General features: G+C 41.4%; 1 protein-coding gene across 1 annotated transcript; it reads left to right on the top strand.

Moving 5' to 3' along the window:
* The first annotated feature begins 969 nt into the window (after window positions 1–969).
* LOC117516566 (olfactory receptor 8-like) lies at window positions 970–3,311 on the top strand. Its single transcript, XM_034177434.1, has 2 exons — window positions 970–1,916; window positions 3,258–3,311. The coding sequence occupies exons 1-2, from the start codon at window positions 1,020–1,022 to the stop codon at window positions 3,309–3,311; spliced, it is 951 nt and encodes a 316-aa protein (XP_034033325.1). The 5' UTR covers window positions 970–1,019.
* The last annotated feature ends 9,869 nt before the right edge of the window (window positions 3,312–13,180 follow it).

Raw genomic sequence — 13,180 nt, 5'->3', positions numbered from 1 at the left:
CTTTTGATACGACGCTTCTGATGCATCTAAAAAGCAACACGTCTCATTGAAAATAATGCTTTTTAGACCGTTTTAAGGCCCATTAGCTTAGTGAACAAATAAAAAAACTAGCTGTCGTAGCCCACTTACCAGCAATGCAGACAGCGCCAGGTTTATCTCCTCCACTCAGGGTGCAAACCTCATCAATGGGCCCTGAAGCAGCAGGTGGACGTTTTCGAAAAAAATCTAAAACCGAGGCCTGTTTTCTTTTCATTTTTTCGGGTAATAATCACCATCGATACTTTCTCTAGCATTCTTCTTGTTTGTGTGCGGCTTTCACGCTGATTAGCTGGTAGCCCAGCCTCCATCTATCTATGAGCCAATTAAAACTCTTATCTAGCAGAGCGAGCGGGGTGGGGGGGTGGATGGGACACATACGGTGCACTCTACAGTGATGGACGCCTGATGGCTGTCTTTTAAAGGGGGAAAATAAAATTACAGTCAATAAGCACTCATTTTATTTACACCATCACGTTCCACGGGGCAATTTGAAGTGGGTAGACAGAAATTCCGGGTCTTTTTAGGTGAGTGTTCCACGTAGACTACACCACTGGTTAAAGCCGCAAGGCTTTTAGGCGTGTAAACACTTTTCTTTTGAGTTGTCACAGTTCTTAGTAATCATTTCATGCTTAAAGAATATTGGCGCATTTGAAACATTTTCTTTCTTCGCTGGTTGCATCAGTTGATCAACAGGACTAAACATGTCTCTCACACTGACACCTGCTTTATCTGCAGCATTCACCTTTTCTTCATCATCCAAAAAATGGAACTGATAATCTGTTCGTTAAAATCATTTTTTTTTTTTTTTGTAATTTCACAATTGTCTTTTGTACATTTGTTCCAGTAAAGTCTTCTGAATTGAACTGAAGAGAGAGAGAGAGAGAGAAAGAGAGAGAGATTTGTCTTCATATGGGACACAGGACACACTGACAGAGACACTCTGTTCTGTCCACAGTGCTGCAGACAGTAAAAGATGAACAATGAGTCGTACAATGGGATTATTCAACTCTGCTCTCGGAAGAAACATCACCTTTGTTCGTCCTCCATATTTCATCATAAGTGGCTTTTCTGACATACCTAACATAAACTATTACTATGTCTTTCTCTTTTTTGTTTATATTGTGTCAGTGTTGGGAAACACAGCTGTAATGGCTGTAATATTGTTGGACCAAAATCTAAGAACTCCAAAATATGTTGCAGTTTTTAATCTTGCATGGACAGACCTGCTTGGTAGCACTGTTCAGGTACCAAAGGTTCTTGACATATTTGTGTTTAATCAGCGCCTCATCTCCTATAATGACTGCATGGCATTTATTTTATTCTCCTACACGTGTCTTTGTATGCAGTCTCTTAATCTGGTTGTTCTCTCCTATGACAGACTGATAGCGATCACCTTCCCACTGCACTATCACATGAAGGTCACACACAGGTTCATGTTTTCTTTGATTGCCTTTTTCTGGGTTTTAACAATAACTGCTGTGCTCATTGCTGTGAGTCTTCTCACGACACTTTCCATCTGTAAGTCAGTGATTATTAACAGTTATTTCTGTGATTATGGCAAAATATACATGCTGGCCTGCAATGACTACACCCCTGCCCATGTGACTGCTCATCTGTTTACAGTTCTTATGATTTGGTTTCCACTGATATTTATCTTGTTCAGTTACTCATATATTGGCTACTCTTTGAGTAAAATAACATCAGTTCGGGAAAAGGTAAAAACTTTTAAAACCTGCAGTGCTCACCTTTCATTAGTCATAATCTATTTCCTCCCAGTTTTGATCACATCTACTGTTGGAAAACATTTACATCCGAATGGCAGAATTATAAATCTGTCCCTGAGCTCTGTCATTCCACCCATGGTAAACCCATTTATATATGAGGGCTGTCAATAAAGTAACGGTCCTTTTTATTTTTTTCAAAAACTATATGGATTTCATTCATATGTTTTTACGTCAGACATGCTTGAACCCTCGTGCGCATGCGTGAGTTTTTCCACGCCTGTCGGTGACGTCATTCGCCTGTGAGCACTCCTTGTGGGAGGAGTCGTCCAGCCCCTCGTCGGAATTCCTTTGTCTGAGAAGTTGCTGAGAGACTGGCGCGTTGTTTGATCAAAATTTTTTCTAAACCTATGAGACACATCGAAGTGGACACGGTTCGAAAAATTAAGCTGGTTTTCAGTGAAAATTTTAACGGCTGATGAGAGATTTTGAGGTGATTCTGTCGCTTTAAGGACTTCCCATGGTGCGAGACGTCGCTCAGCGCTCTCAGCCGCCGTCGTCAGCCTGTTCAAGCTGAAAACCTCCACATTTCAGGTTCTATTGATCCAGGACGTCGTGAGAGAACAGAGAAGTTTCAGAAGAAGTCGGTTTCAGCATTTTATCCGGATATTCCACTGTTAAAGGAGATTTTTTTAATGAAAGACGTGCGGACGGGTCCGCGCGTCGGGACGCAGCCGCCGCAACGCTCCGCCACAGGAAAAACATCTCTGTTGAAAGCCTTAAGGACAAGTTGGAACATGTCCTGCCTGTTAAACAATTTCTCATATACTCACTCCACTGAAAGCCATCAAAAGCCGCCTGGATTTTACAAATGGTTATCAACACGGAGGTGTTTTTCCTGTGCAGCCGCACCGTGTCGGCTGCGTCCCGACGCGCGGATCCGTCCGCACGTCTTTCATTAAAAAAAATCTCCTTTAACAATGGAATATCCGGATAAAATGCTGAAACCGACTTCTTCTGAAACTTCTCTGTTCTCTCACGACGTCCTGGATCAATAGAGCCTGAAATGTGGAGGTTTTCAGCTTGAACAGGCTGACGACGGCGGCTGAGAGCGCTGAGCGACGTCTCGCACCGTGGGAAGTCCTTAAAGCGACAGAATCACCTCAAAATCTCTCATCAGCCGTTAAAATTTTCACTGAAAACCAGCTTAATTTTTCGAACCGTGTCCACTTCGATGTGTCTCACAGGTTTAGAAAAAATTTTGATCAAACAAAGCGCCAGTCTCTCAGCAACTTCTCAGACAAAGGAATTCCGACGAGGGGCTGGACGACTCCTCCCACAAGGAGTGCTCACAGGCGAATGACGTCACCGACAGGCGTGGAAAAACTCACGCATGCGCACGAGGGTTCAAGCATGTCTGACGTAAAAACATATGAATGAAATCCATATAGTTTTTGAAAAAAATAAAAAGGACCCTTACTTTATTGACAGCCCTCGTATGTTCTACAGACACAAGAAATCAAAAAATCTATTAAAAAGTTGTTAAAATAAAAAGGAGTTCAAATCTGCAATGATAAATTATCTATAAGTATTCATAGATATGTGTGTGTGTGTGTGTGTGTGTGTGTGTGTTGTGTTCACTGTGTACATTGCAGTAAAATTTCAAGGAATAGTCTGTAAAACAATTATTTTTAAAGTATTGTTGCATCACACCAGTTTCTGATCTTAGTGGTTCGCACTGTTGCCTCACAGCAAGACGATCCTGGGATCGCTGTCTGTCCTGTCCTTTCTGTGTGCATTTTGCATGTTCTCCCCGTGTTGCTTGGGTTTGCATGGGTTCCCTCAGGGTGCCCCGGCTTCCTCACTCTTCCAAAGACATGTAGGTTCGGTGAACTGGAAACCTTAAACGGACTGTAGGTGTGAATGTGTTTGTCTGTCTGCATGTGGCCCTGAGAAAAATGAGCGGCCTGTTCAGGGTGAACGTTGCCTCTACCAACACGACATCTTCTATCTGCCAGAGCACCCGAAGATAACCCATGCAAACATGGGGAGAACGTTCAAACTCCACACAGACAGGCCACGGGGGGGAATCAAACCCATGACCTTCTTGTTGTGAGAAGATAGGTTAGGTTCAAAGACCTCCACTCCCATGTTGATCATTGATTATCAGCTGACTCGTCCCTTCCTTGCTCTTTCCAGGTCTTCTAGTTGATGAAGCAGCTCTTGAGGTTGTGCTTCAAGAAGTCCTTGTACCATTTCTTCTACCCTCCTCCGGATTGTTTTCCTTTGCTCAGCTAGGAGTAGAAGGACTGCTTGGGAAGTCAGCTGTCATCCATTCTAACAAGAACTCCTGGTTCTTGATGATGACCAGTGGTGGGCACAGTTCCACTAATCCGCTAACCGCTAATTATCGAAGCTAATGTTTTCATTATCAGATTAGCTTTTCAGATAACTTTGAAAACCATCAGCAGACCTACTGTGTAACACAGTTTTTGTTCCTGGCAAATAAGTGTCTTTTTCCAACAACATTTATTGCACAACATCGAAAAAGCCCATTTTTCATGCCAAACTTTGTTTTTTTTGGATTGCCCAACAATTTTATCCCCTCAAAACAGCTATTTTTGACAATTTTCTGACTTTTTCAAAATAAAACTAAAATATAGAAAACAACTGCAGCAAGGTTTATTTTCAAACATTTGAAAACAATTTTACAAAGTTAAAAATGTAGTTTTCCTTTATTTGCGAATGTGCAATGAATCACTTTCCCTTATCAGACCCCAAATGTCGTCCCCCATCATGTTTTCATTGTAAGATCCCTGATATCTGTGTTCAAAGTCCATTATGTCTTGGTGTGCTCCCCATGTTCTTTTGAGTATTCCATCTGCATCAGATGCTCAAAGTGCTTTACAATTATGCCTCACATTCACATTAAAAAAAGCTCCATCACGAAAATTTGACTCATTTCGTCACAGAAGCACGAAAAAACGAAACAAAACAAAACAACAACAAAAAACGCGAGACTGGGCTGTAATATCAAATCAAATCAATTTTATTTATATATCGCCAAATCACAACAAACAGTTGCCCCAAGGCGCTTTATATTGTAAGGCAAAAGCCATACAATAATTACAGAAAAACCCCAATGGTCAAAACGATCCCCTATGAGCAAGCACTTGGCGACAGTGGGAAGGAAAAACTCCCTTTTAACAGGAAGAAACCTCCAGCAGAACCAGGCTCAGGGAGGGGCAGTCTTCTGCTGGGACTGGTTGGGGCTGAGGGAGAGAGTGGTGCATACAGAGCAAAAAGAGGTGAATAAAAAGAAACATTCAGTGCATCATGGGAAACCCCCAGCAGTCTAAGTCTATAGCAGCATAACTAAGGGATGGTTCAGGGTCACCTGATCCAACCCTACCTATAAGCTTTAGCAAAAAGGAACGTTTTAAGCTTAATCTTAAAAGTAGAGAGGGTGTGTGTCTCCCTAATCCAAATTGGGAGCTGGTTCCACAGGAGAGGAGCCTGAAAGCTGAAGGCTCTGCCTCCCATTCTACTCTTACAAACCCTAGGAACTACAAGTAAGCCTGCAGTCTGAGAGCGAAGCGCTCTGCTGGGGTGATATGGTACTATGAGGTCCCTAAGATAAGATGATTATTCAAAAACTTATAAGTAAGAAGAAGAATTTTAAATTCTATTCTGGAATTAACAGGGAGCCAATGAAGAGAAGCCAATATGGGTGAGATATGCTCTCTCCTTCTAGTCCCTGTCAGTACTCTAGCTGCAGCATTTTGAATTAACTGAAGGCTTTTCAGGGAACTTTTAGGACAACCTGATAATAATGAATTACAATAGTCCAGCCTAGAAGAAATAAATGCATGAATTAGCTTTTCAGCATCACTCTGAGACAAGACCTTTCTAATTTTAGAGATGCGCAAATGCAAAAAAGCAGTTCTACATATTTGCTTAATATGCGCATTGAAGGACATATCCTGATCAAAAATGACTCCAAGATTTCTCACAGTATTACTAGAGGTCAGGGTAATGCCATCCAGAGTAAGGATCTGGTTAGACACCATGTTTCTAAGATTTGTGGGGCCAAGTACAATAACTTCAGTTTTATCTGAATTTAAAAGCAGAAAATTAGAGGTCATCCATGTCTTTAAGTCTGAAAGACATTCCTGCAGTTTAACTAATTGGTGTGTGTCCTCTGTCTTCATGGATAGATAAAGCTGGCTATCATCTGTGTAACAATGAAAATTTAAGCAATGCTTTCTAATAATACTGCCTAAGGGAAGCATGTACAAAGTGAATAAAATCGGTCTAGCATAGAACCTTGTGGAACTCCATAATTAACCTTAGTCCATGAAGAAGACTCCCCATTTACATGAACAAATTGTTGTGTGGGCCGCCAGAAGAGGAGGTACTGCTGGCCCACCACCAGAAGGCGCCCTGCCTGAAGTGCGGGCTTCAGGCACGAGAGGGCGCCTCAGGAACAAGCCGTGGTGACAGCTGTCACCCATCATCTGTGACAGCTGTCACTAATCCATACATCTGGTATAAAAGCAGGAAGACACCTCCACCAAACTGCCGAGATATCATCTTCATTTGGAGGTACTACTCTCAGCCTTTTTTTTGAGATTTATAAATCTGTGATTGTGAGTGTTTGCAGGAGAACCGGTCGTTTTGGTGGAGGCTGTGCATGACGGCGCTCCTTTTCCTCTGAGACCACTGCAACGTGTTGAGTGAGAGGTGGAGGTGGCATTCCCACCATTGTTACTGGGTGTTCACACACCCACCCTTTGACTGTCTTTTGCTTTCTGCCAGCAGTACCAGATCCGACACGCCGGAGAGGTGGCCACCTGGGGACTCCGGGACTTGGCGGCTCCAGTATTCCTCGGGTTCAGGTGGCGGTGGAAATCGTGTGGTTCTGGTTCGTTTCCTGACGGGCGTCTCCTATCGTCGAGCCTGCCCACACGACACCTTTATTAATTGACTGTTGCACATTCTGATTCTGCTGTGTTTGGTTGTGACATTCACACCAGTAAAGTGTTATAATTTGACTTCTTCCATTGTCCGTTCATTTACGCCCCCTGTTGTGGGTCCGTGTCACTACACTTTCCCAACACAAATTGTAATCTATTAGATAAATATGATTCAAACCACTGCAGCGCAGTGCCTTTAATATCTATGTCATGCTCTAATCTCTGTAATAAAATTTTATGGTCAACAGTATCAAAAGCTGCACTGAGGTCTAACCTGACAAGCACAGAGATGAGTCCACTGTCTGACGCCATAAGAAGATCATTTGTAACCTTCACTAATGCTGTTTCTGTACTATGATGAATTCAAACCTGACTGAAACTCTTCAAATAGACCATTCCTCTGCTGATGATCAGTTAGCTGTTTTACAACTACCCTTTCAAGAATTTTTGAGAGAAAAGGAAGGCTGGAGATTGGCCTATAATTAGCTAAGATAGCTGGGTCAAGTGATGGCTTTTTAAGTAATGGTTTAATTACTGCCACCTTAAAAGTCTGTGGTACATAGCCAACTAATAAAGATAGATTGATCATATTTAAGATCGAAGCATTAATTAATGGTAGGGCTTCCTTGAGCAGCCTGGTAGGAATGGGGTCTAATAGACATGTTGATGGTTTGGAGTAAGGGACTAATGAAAGTAACTCAGAACAATCGGAGAGAAAGAGTCTAAAGAAATACCAGCATTACTGAAAGCAGCCGAACATAAAGATATGTCTTTGGGATGGTTATGAATAATTTTTTCTCTAATAGTTAAAATTTTTTTGCAAAGAAAGTCATGACGTTATTACAAGTTAAAGTTAAAGGAATACTCGGCTCAATAGAGCTCTGACTCTTTGTCAGCCTGGCTACAGTGCTGAAAAGAAACCTGGGGTTGTTCTTATTTTCTTCAATTAGTGATGAATAGTAAGATGTCCTAGCTTTACGGGGGGCTTTTTTTTTATAGAGCAACAGACTCTTTTTCCAGGCTTAAAGAAGATCTTCTAAATTAGTGATATGCCATTTCCTCTCCAGCTTACGGGTTATCTGCTTTAAGTTGCGAGTTTGTGGGTTATACCACGGAGTCAGGCACTTCTGATTTAAGGCTCTCTTTTTCAGAGGAGCTACAGCATCCAAAGTTGTGCTCAATGAGGATGTAAAGCTATTGATGAGATAATCTATCTCACTCACAGAGTTTAGGTAGCTACTCTGCACTGTGTTGGTATATGGCATTGAAGAACATAACAAAGAAGGAATCATATCCTTAAACTGAGTTACAGCACTTTCAGAAAGACTTCTACTGTAATGAAACTTATTCCCCACTGCTGGGTAGTTCATTAAAGTAAAGGTAAATGTTATTACAACCCCTGGCAAAAATTATGGAATCACTGGCCTCGGAGGATGTTCATTCAGTTGTTTAATTTTGTAGAAAAAAAAGCAGATCACAGACATGACACAAAACTAAAGTAATTTCAAATGGCAACTTTCTGGCTTTAAGAAACACTATAAGAAATCAAGAAAAAAAGATTGTGACAGTCAGTAATGGTTACTTTTTTAGACCAAGCAGAGGAAAAAAATACGGAATCACTCAATTCTGAGGAAAAATCATGGAATCACCCTGTAAATTTTCATCCCCCAAACTAACACCTGCATCAAATCAGATCTGCTCGTTGACATTGACCCTATGCCATGACATTGACCCTATGTGTCTTTTTGCAAGGAATGTTTTCGCAGTTTTTGCTCTATGGCAAGATGCATTATCATCTTGAAAAATGATTTCATCATCCCCAAACATCCTTTCAATTGTCCAAAATATCAACGTAAACTTGTGCATTTAGTGATGATGTAATGACAGCCATCTCCCCAGTGTCTTTACCTGGCATGCAGCCCCATATCATCAATGACTGTGGAAATTTACATGTTCTCTTCAGGCAGTCATCTTTATAAATCTCATTGGAACGGCACCAAACAAAAGTTCCAGCATCATCACCTTGCCCAATGCAGATTCGAGATTCATCACTGAATATGACTTTCATCCAGTCATCCACAGTCCACGAATGCTTTTCCTTAGCCCATTGTAACCTTGTTTTTTTCTGTTTAGTTGTTAATGATGGCTTTCATTTAGCTTTTCTGTATGTAAATCCCATTGCCTTTATGCGGTTTCTTACAGTTCAGTCACAGACGTTGACTCCAGTTTCCTCCCATTCGTTCCTCATTTGTTTTGTTGTGCATTTTCGATTTTTGAGACATATTGCTTTAAGTTTTGTGTCTTGACGCTTTGATGTCTTCCTTGGTCTACCAGTATGTTTGCCTTTAACAACCTTCCCATGTTGTTTGTATTTGGTCCAGAGTTTAGACACAGCTGACTGTGAACAACCAACATCTTTTGCGACATTGCGTGATGATTTACCCTCTTTTAAGAGTTTGATAATCCTCTCCTTTGTTTCAACTGACATCTCTCATGTTGGAGCCATGATTCATGTCAGTCCACTTGGTGCAACAGCTCTCCAAGGTGTGATCACTCCTTTTTAGATGCAGACTAACGAGCAGATCTGATTTGATGCAGGTGTTAGTTTGGGGGATGAAAATTTACAGGGTGATTCCATAATTTTTTCCTCAGAATTGAGTGATTCCATATTTTTTTCCTCTGCTTGGTCTAAAAAAGTAACTGTTACTGACTGCCACAATCTTTTTTTCTTGATTTCTTATAGTGTTTCTTAAAGCCAGAAAGTTGCCATTTGAAATGACTTTAGTTTTGTGTCATGTCTGTCATCTGCTTTTTTTCTACAAAATTAAACAACTGATTGAACATCCTCCGAGGCTGGTGATTCCATAATTTTTTTAGGGGTTGTAAGAAATGATCAGACAAAAAGGGGTTTTCAGGGAATACTGTTAAGTCTTCAATTTCTATGCCATATGTCAGAACAAGATCTAAAGTGTGGCTAAAGTGGTGGCTGGGCTCATTTACATTTTGAGCGAAGCCAACTGAGTCTAATAATAGATTAAATGCAGTGTTGAGGCTGTAATTCTCCGCATCTGTGTGGATGTTAATCACCCACTATAATTATCTTATCTGAGCTAAGCACTAAGTCAGACAAAAGGTCTGAAAAATCACAAAGAAACTCACAGTAACGACCAGGTGGCCGATAGATAATAACAAATAAAACTGTTTTTTGAGACTTCCAATTTGGATGGACAAGACTAAGAGTCAAGCTTTCAAATGAATTAAAGCTCTCTGGGTCTTTGATTAATTAATAAGCTGGAGTGGAAGATTGCTGCTAATCCTCCTCCTCGACCTGTGCTTCGAGCATTCTGACAGTTAGTGTGACTCGGGGTGTTGACTCATTTAAACTAACATATTCATCCTGCTGTAACCAGGTTTCTGTAAGGCAGAATAAATCAATATGTTGATCAATTATTATATCATTTACTAACAGGGACTTAGAAGAGAGAGACCTAATATTTAATAAACCACATTTAACTGTTTTAGTCTGTGGTGCAGTTGAAGGTGCTATATTATTTTTTCTTTTTGAATTTTTATGCTTAAATAGATTTTTACTGGTTATTGGTGGTCTGGGAGCAGGCACCGTCTCTACGGGGATGGGGTATTGGGGGGATGGCAGGGGGAGAGATAATATGGCAGGGCTAATAATATCAGCCCTGTGGTTGCCCAGAAACCCATGGACAACATCAACAAAACTTTTCCATGACTCCTGTTTTTTTGCTGTCAGTTTCTTTGGAAATTCAGGGCACTCTATGATTATCTTGACTTTTGATCCAATGAAAACACCTGCTTTCACTTTTGCCTCTGACAGCTTTGGGAAAAAGTCTTAAAGATACTTGAATGCTGCAGACTCTTTGTCAAGTGCTGTGACAAATTGTTTCATGAGACCCAGTCTGATGTACAGAGGAGGGAACAAAACCTTGTGATGATCCACCAATGGCTCATGTTTAATGTTTCGGCTTCCATCTGAGAATTCAGTCCTTTCAGGCCTTTGCTTCCGGTGATAATGTGCTGCCCTGTCTCTACTGTCCCAAAGGCAGAGAAAACAGGGAAACTTGGTGAAACCTCCCTGGAGTCCCATCAAAAATGCCACCATTTTGAAGTCCCCAATGACCTCCCATCCGTACTCATCATCGTTCAAAGCTTCCAGCAGATATTTGACACTGTTGCACTGAATGAGCCAAAGGAAGTGATGGATACTTGTTCCTATTGTGCAGCAGCACAGCCTTCAGGCTTCTGGATGAGCTATCAATGAAGAGTCTCCGCTTATTAGGATTACATGCAATTCCAATTGCATTGAACAGTCCTGAAATGTCACAACAATAGCACAAACTCTCTTCCTTGGCAAAGAAGAAAGAGAAAAGTTGGTGATGTTTTCTTTGGCTTGTTACTTGCACACTTTCATCCAACAAGTCCCATTCCTTCAGCCTTGAGATCAAAAGCTCAGCATTTGACTTTGTCAAACCAAGATCTCTGATGAGGTCATTCAGATCTCCTTGACTTGAGAAGTAAGGATTCCTCTCACAAACTGTAAGAAGAGACACAAATATGAGAAATGTCATAGTGCAATTCTCAGTTTACAACAGTGCCGTCGTATTGTTGGATGACGAAAGGGGATTTATTCCCAGTGTGATGAGACTGAGCTACACTTCAGTGGTAAGACCCATGCTAAGTTATGCTGCGATAGTTTGGTGGACCAGAGTGGAGCACGGGGCTGCAACGGTTATGCTGACTCATGTTCAAAGAATGGCATGTCTTTGCATCACATGTGCCATCAGGACAACACCAACAGCAGCTTTAGGAGTACTTCTGAACTTAGCCCCTCTTGACCTCTACATTGTTAAAGAGGCAAACTCTACATTAGTAAGGTTGCACCAGTTGGGCAATTGGCGAAGACTAGCAGATGCCAGTCATACCTGAATCAGGGAAAGAATATCATTGGATCTTCCACTGATGACTTTCCCTTGTGATAGGGTAGGAAAAAGAGTCACGGCCAGACCTGGCCCTGAACACAACCTCACCTGTAATCACTTGTTTTACAGATGGCTCATTGATCGGGGGAAAGCAGGAGCTGGAGCGTTAATACAACAAGATGGCTTGACATAGTAAAAGAGCTTTGCACTGGCCAGATACACCACCATCTTTCAGGCTGAGCTGTTTGCTGTCATTCAGTGTGTGGAGGTCCCGATTATCCTCAATTTTAAGAGTAAAAGAATTTTTGTATTTACTCAGATAGTCTGGCATGTATAATTGCCATTAAAGTGCCACTCTACTCATCAGCTTTGGTATGGGAGTGTGCCCATGCAACTTAACACACTGGGAGACACTAATGATGTAGTTGTATTGTGGGTACCTGGTCATACTGATATTCCAGGTAAAGAGAGACTGGACCAGCTTGGAAAGTTGGGGACCTCAATGAAATTTGTGGGTCCAGAGTCCATTGTAAGGGTGTCAAGTGCTCTGCAGAAGACAGACGTCCAGAACTGTAGCAGCACCACACACAATGGCACCACTTGAGTAGCTGCAGGCAGGCAAGACAGCTCGTGGAAGGACCAAACCTAAGATTTTCCAAGGAGCTAGTTGGCCTGCCTAGAAGTATTATAAGTACAGTGGTTGGGACTCTCACAGGTCACAACCTACTGAACAGACGTAGAATGGTAATGAGACTCCAAGAGGTCAGTACTTGTACAGCCTGTGGGGAGGAACCTCAGATGTCTCTCCACTTTTTGGTCCAGTGTCCAGCATGGGGTAGAATGAGGCAGAGGATGTTGAGTTCCTTTATTTTGGAACTTGACCAGATTAGGAAACGAAACTTAAGAAACATGGTATCTTTTATCAAGGGTGCCAAAAGTTTTAACTAAAAGGTCATTGGTTGCACCCTACCTGACTTACTGTGCTGACGTTTTTGCCAACAATTATAAAGGTACATTGCAACCATTATTCATTCTTCAAAAAACACCATTAAGAACAATTCAGAATGCAGGTTATCAAGACCACACCAAATTGTTGCCAAATTGTAAATGTAAATTTGTTCAGTTTTATTCGCATGGTGTCCTTTAAGTTGAAGAGTTTGAAATGGTTGAAAATGGGAATAGTTGTTTTTTTTATTTCCCCCCACTCCTTTCGGACCATATAATTTTATTTTTGGTTAAAGGGGTAGGCGTGAAAAAGCTTTGCTTCTGATTATGCCCTTTCAGGCACATGGATGCATTGTCAATCCATTTTCTTTTTTGTTGTAAGTTTTGTTTGTTGTTTTTTACTGTGTGTGCTGTGTGCTGAATAAATGAATTTATTTATTCATTCATTTATTCATTCATTCATTTAGCAAAGTAGGTTCATTCTTGGGGGGAGGGGCAATGGGCCCTTTTGTGGCTTACGCTCTGCTGGGCTGCTGGCCCCTCTTCCCAG

The sequence above is a fragment of the Thalassophryne amazonica genome, chromosome 9, assembly GCF_902500255.1.
Source record: "Thalassophryne amazonica chromosome 9, fThaAma1.1, whole genome shotgun sequence".
Classification (NCBI taxonomy): Eukaryota; Metazoa; Chordata; class Actinopteri; order Batrachoidiformes; family Batrachoididae; genus Thalassophryne; species Thalassophryne amazonica.
The sequence above is the reverse complement of the archived record's forward strand: the minus strand, read 5'-3'. Positions and strand labels throughout refer to the sequence as shown.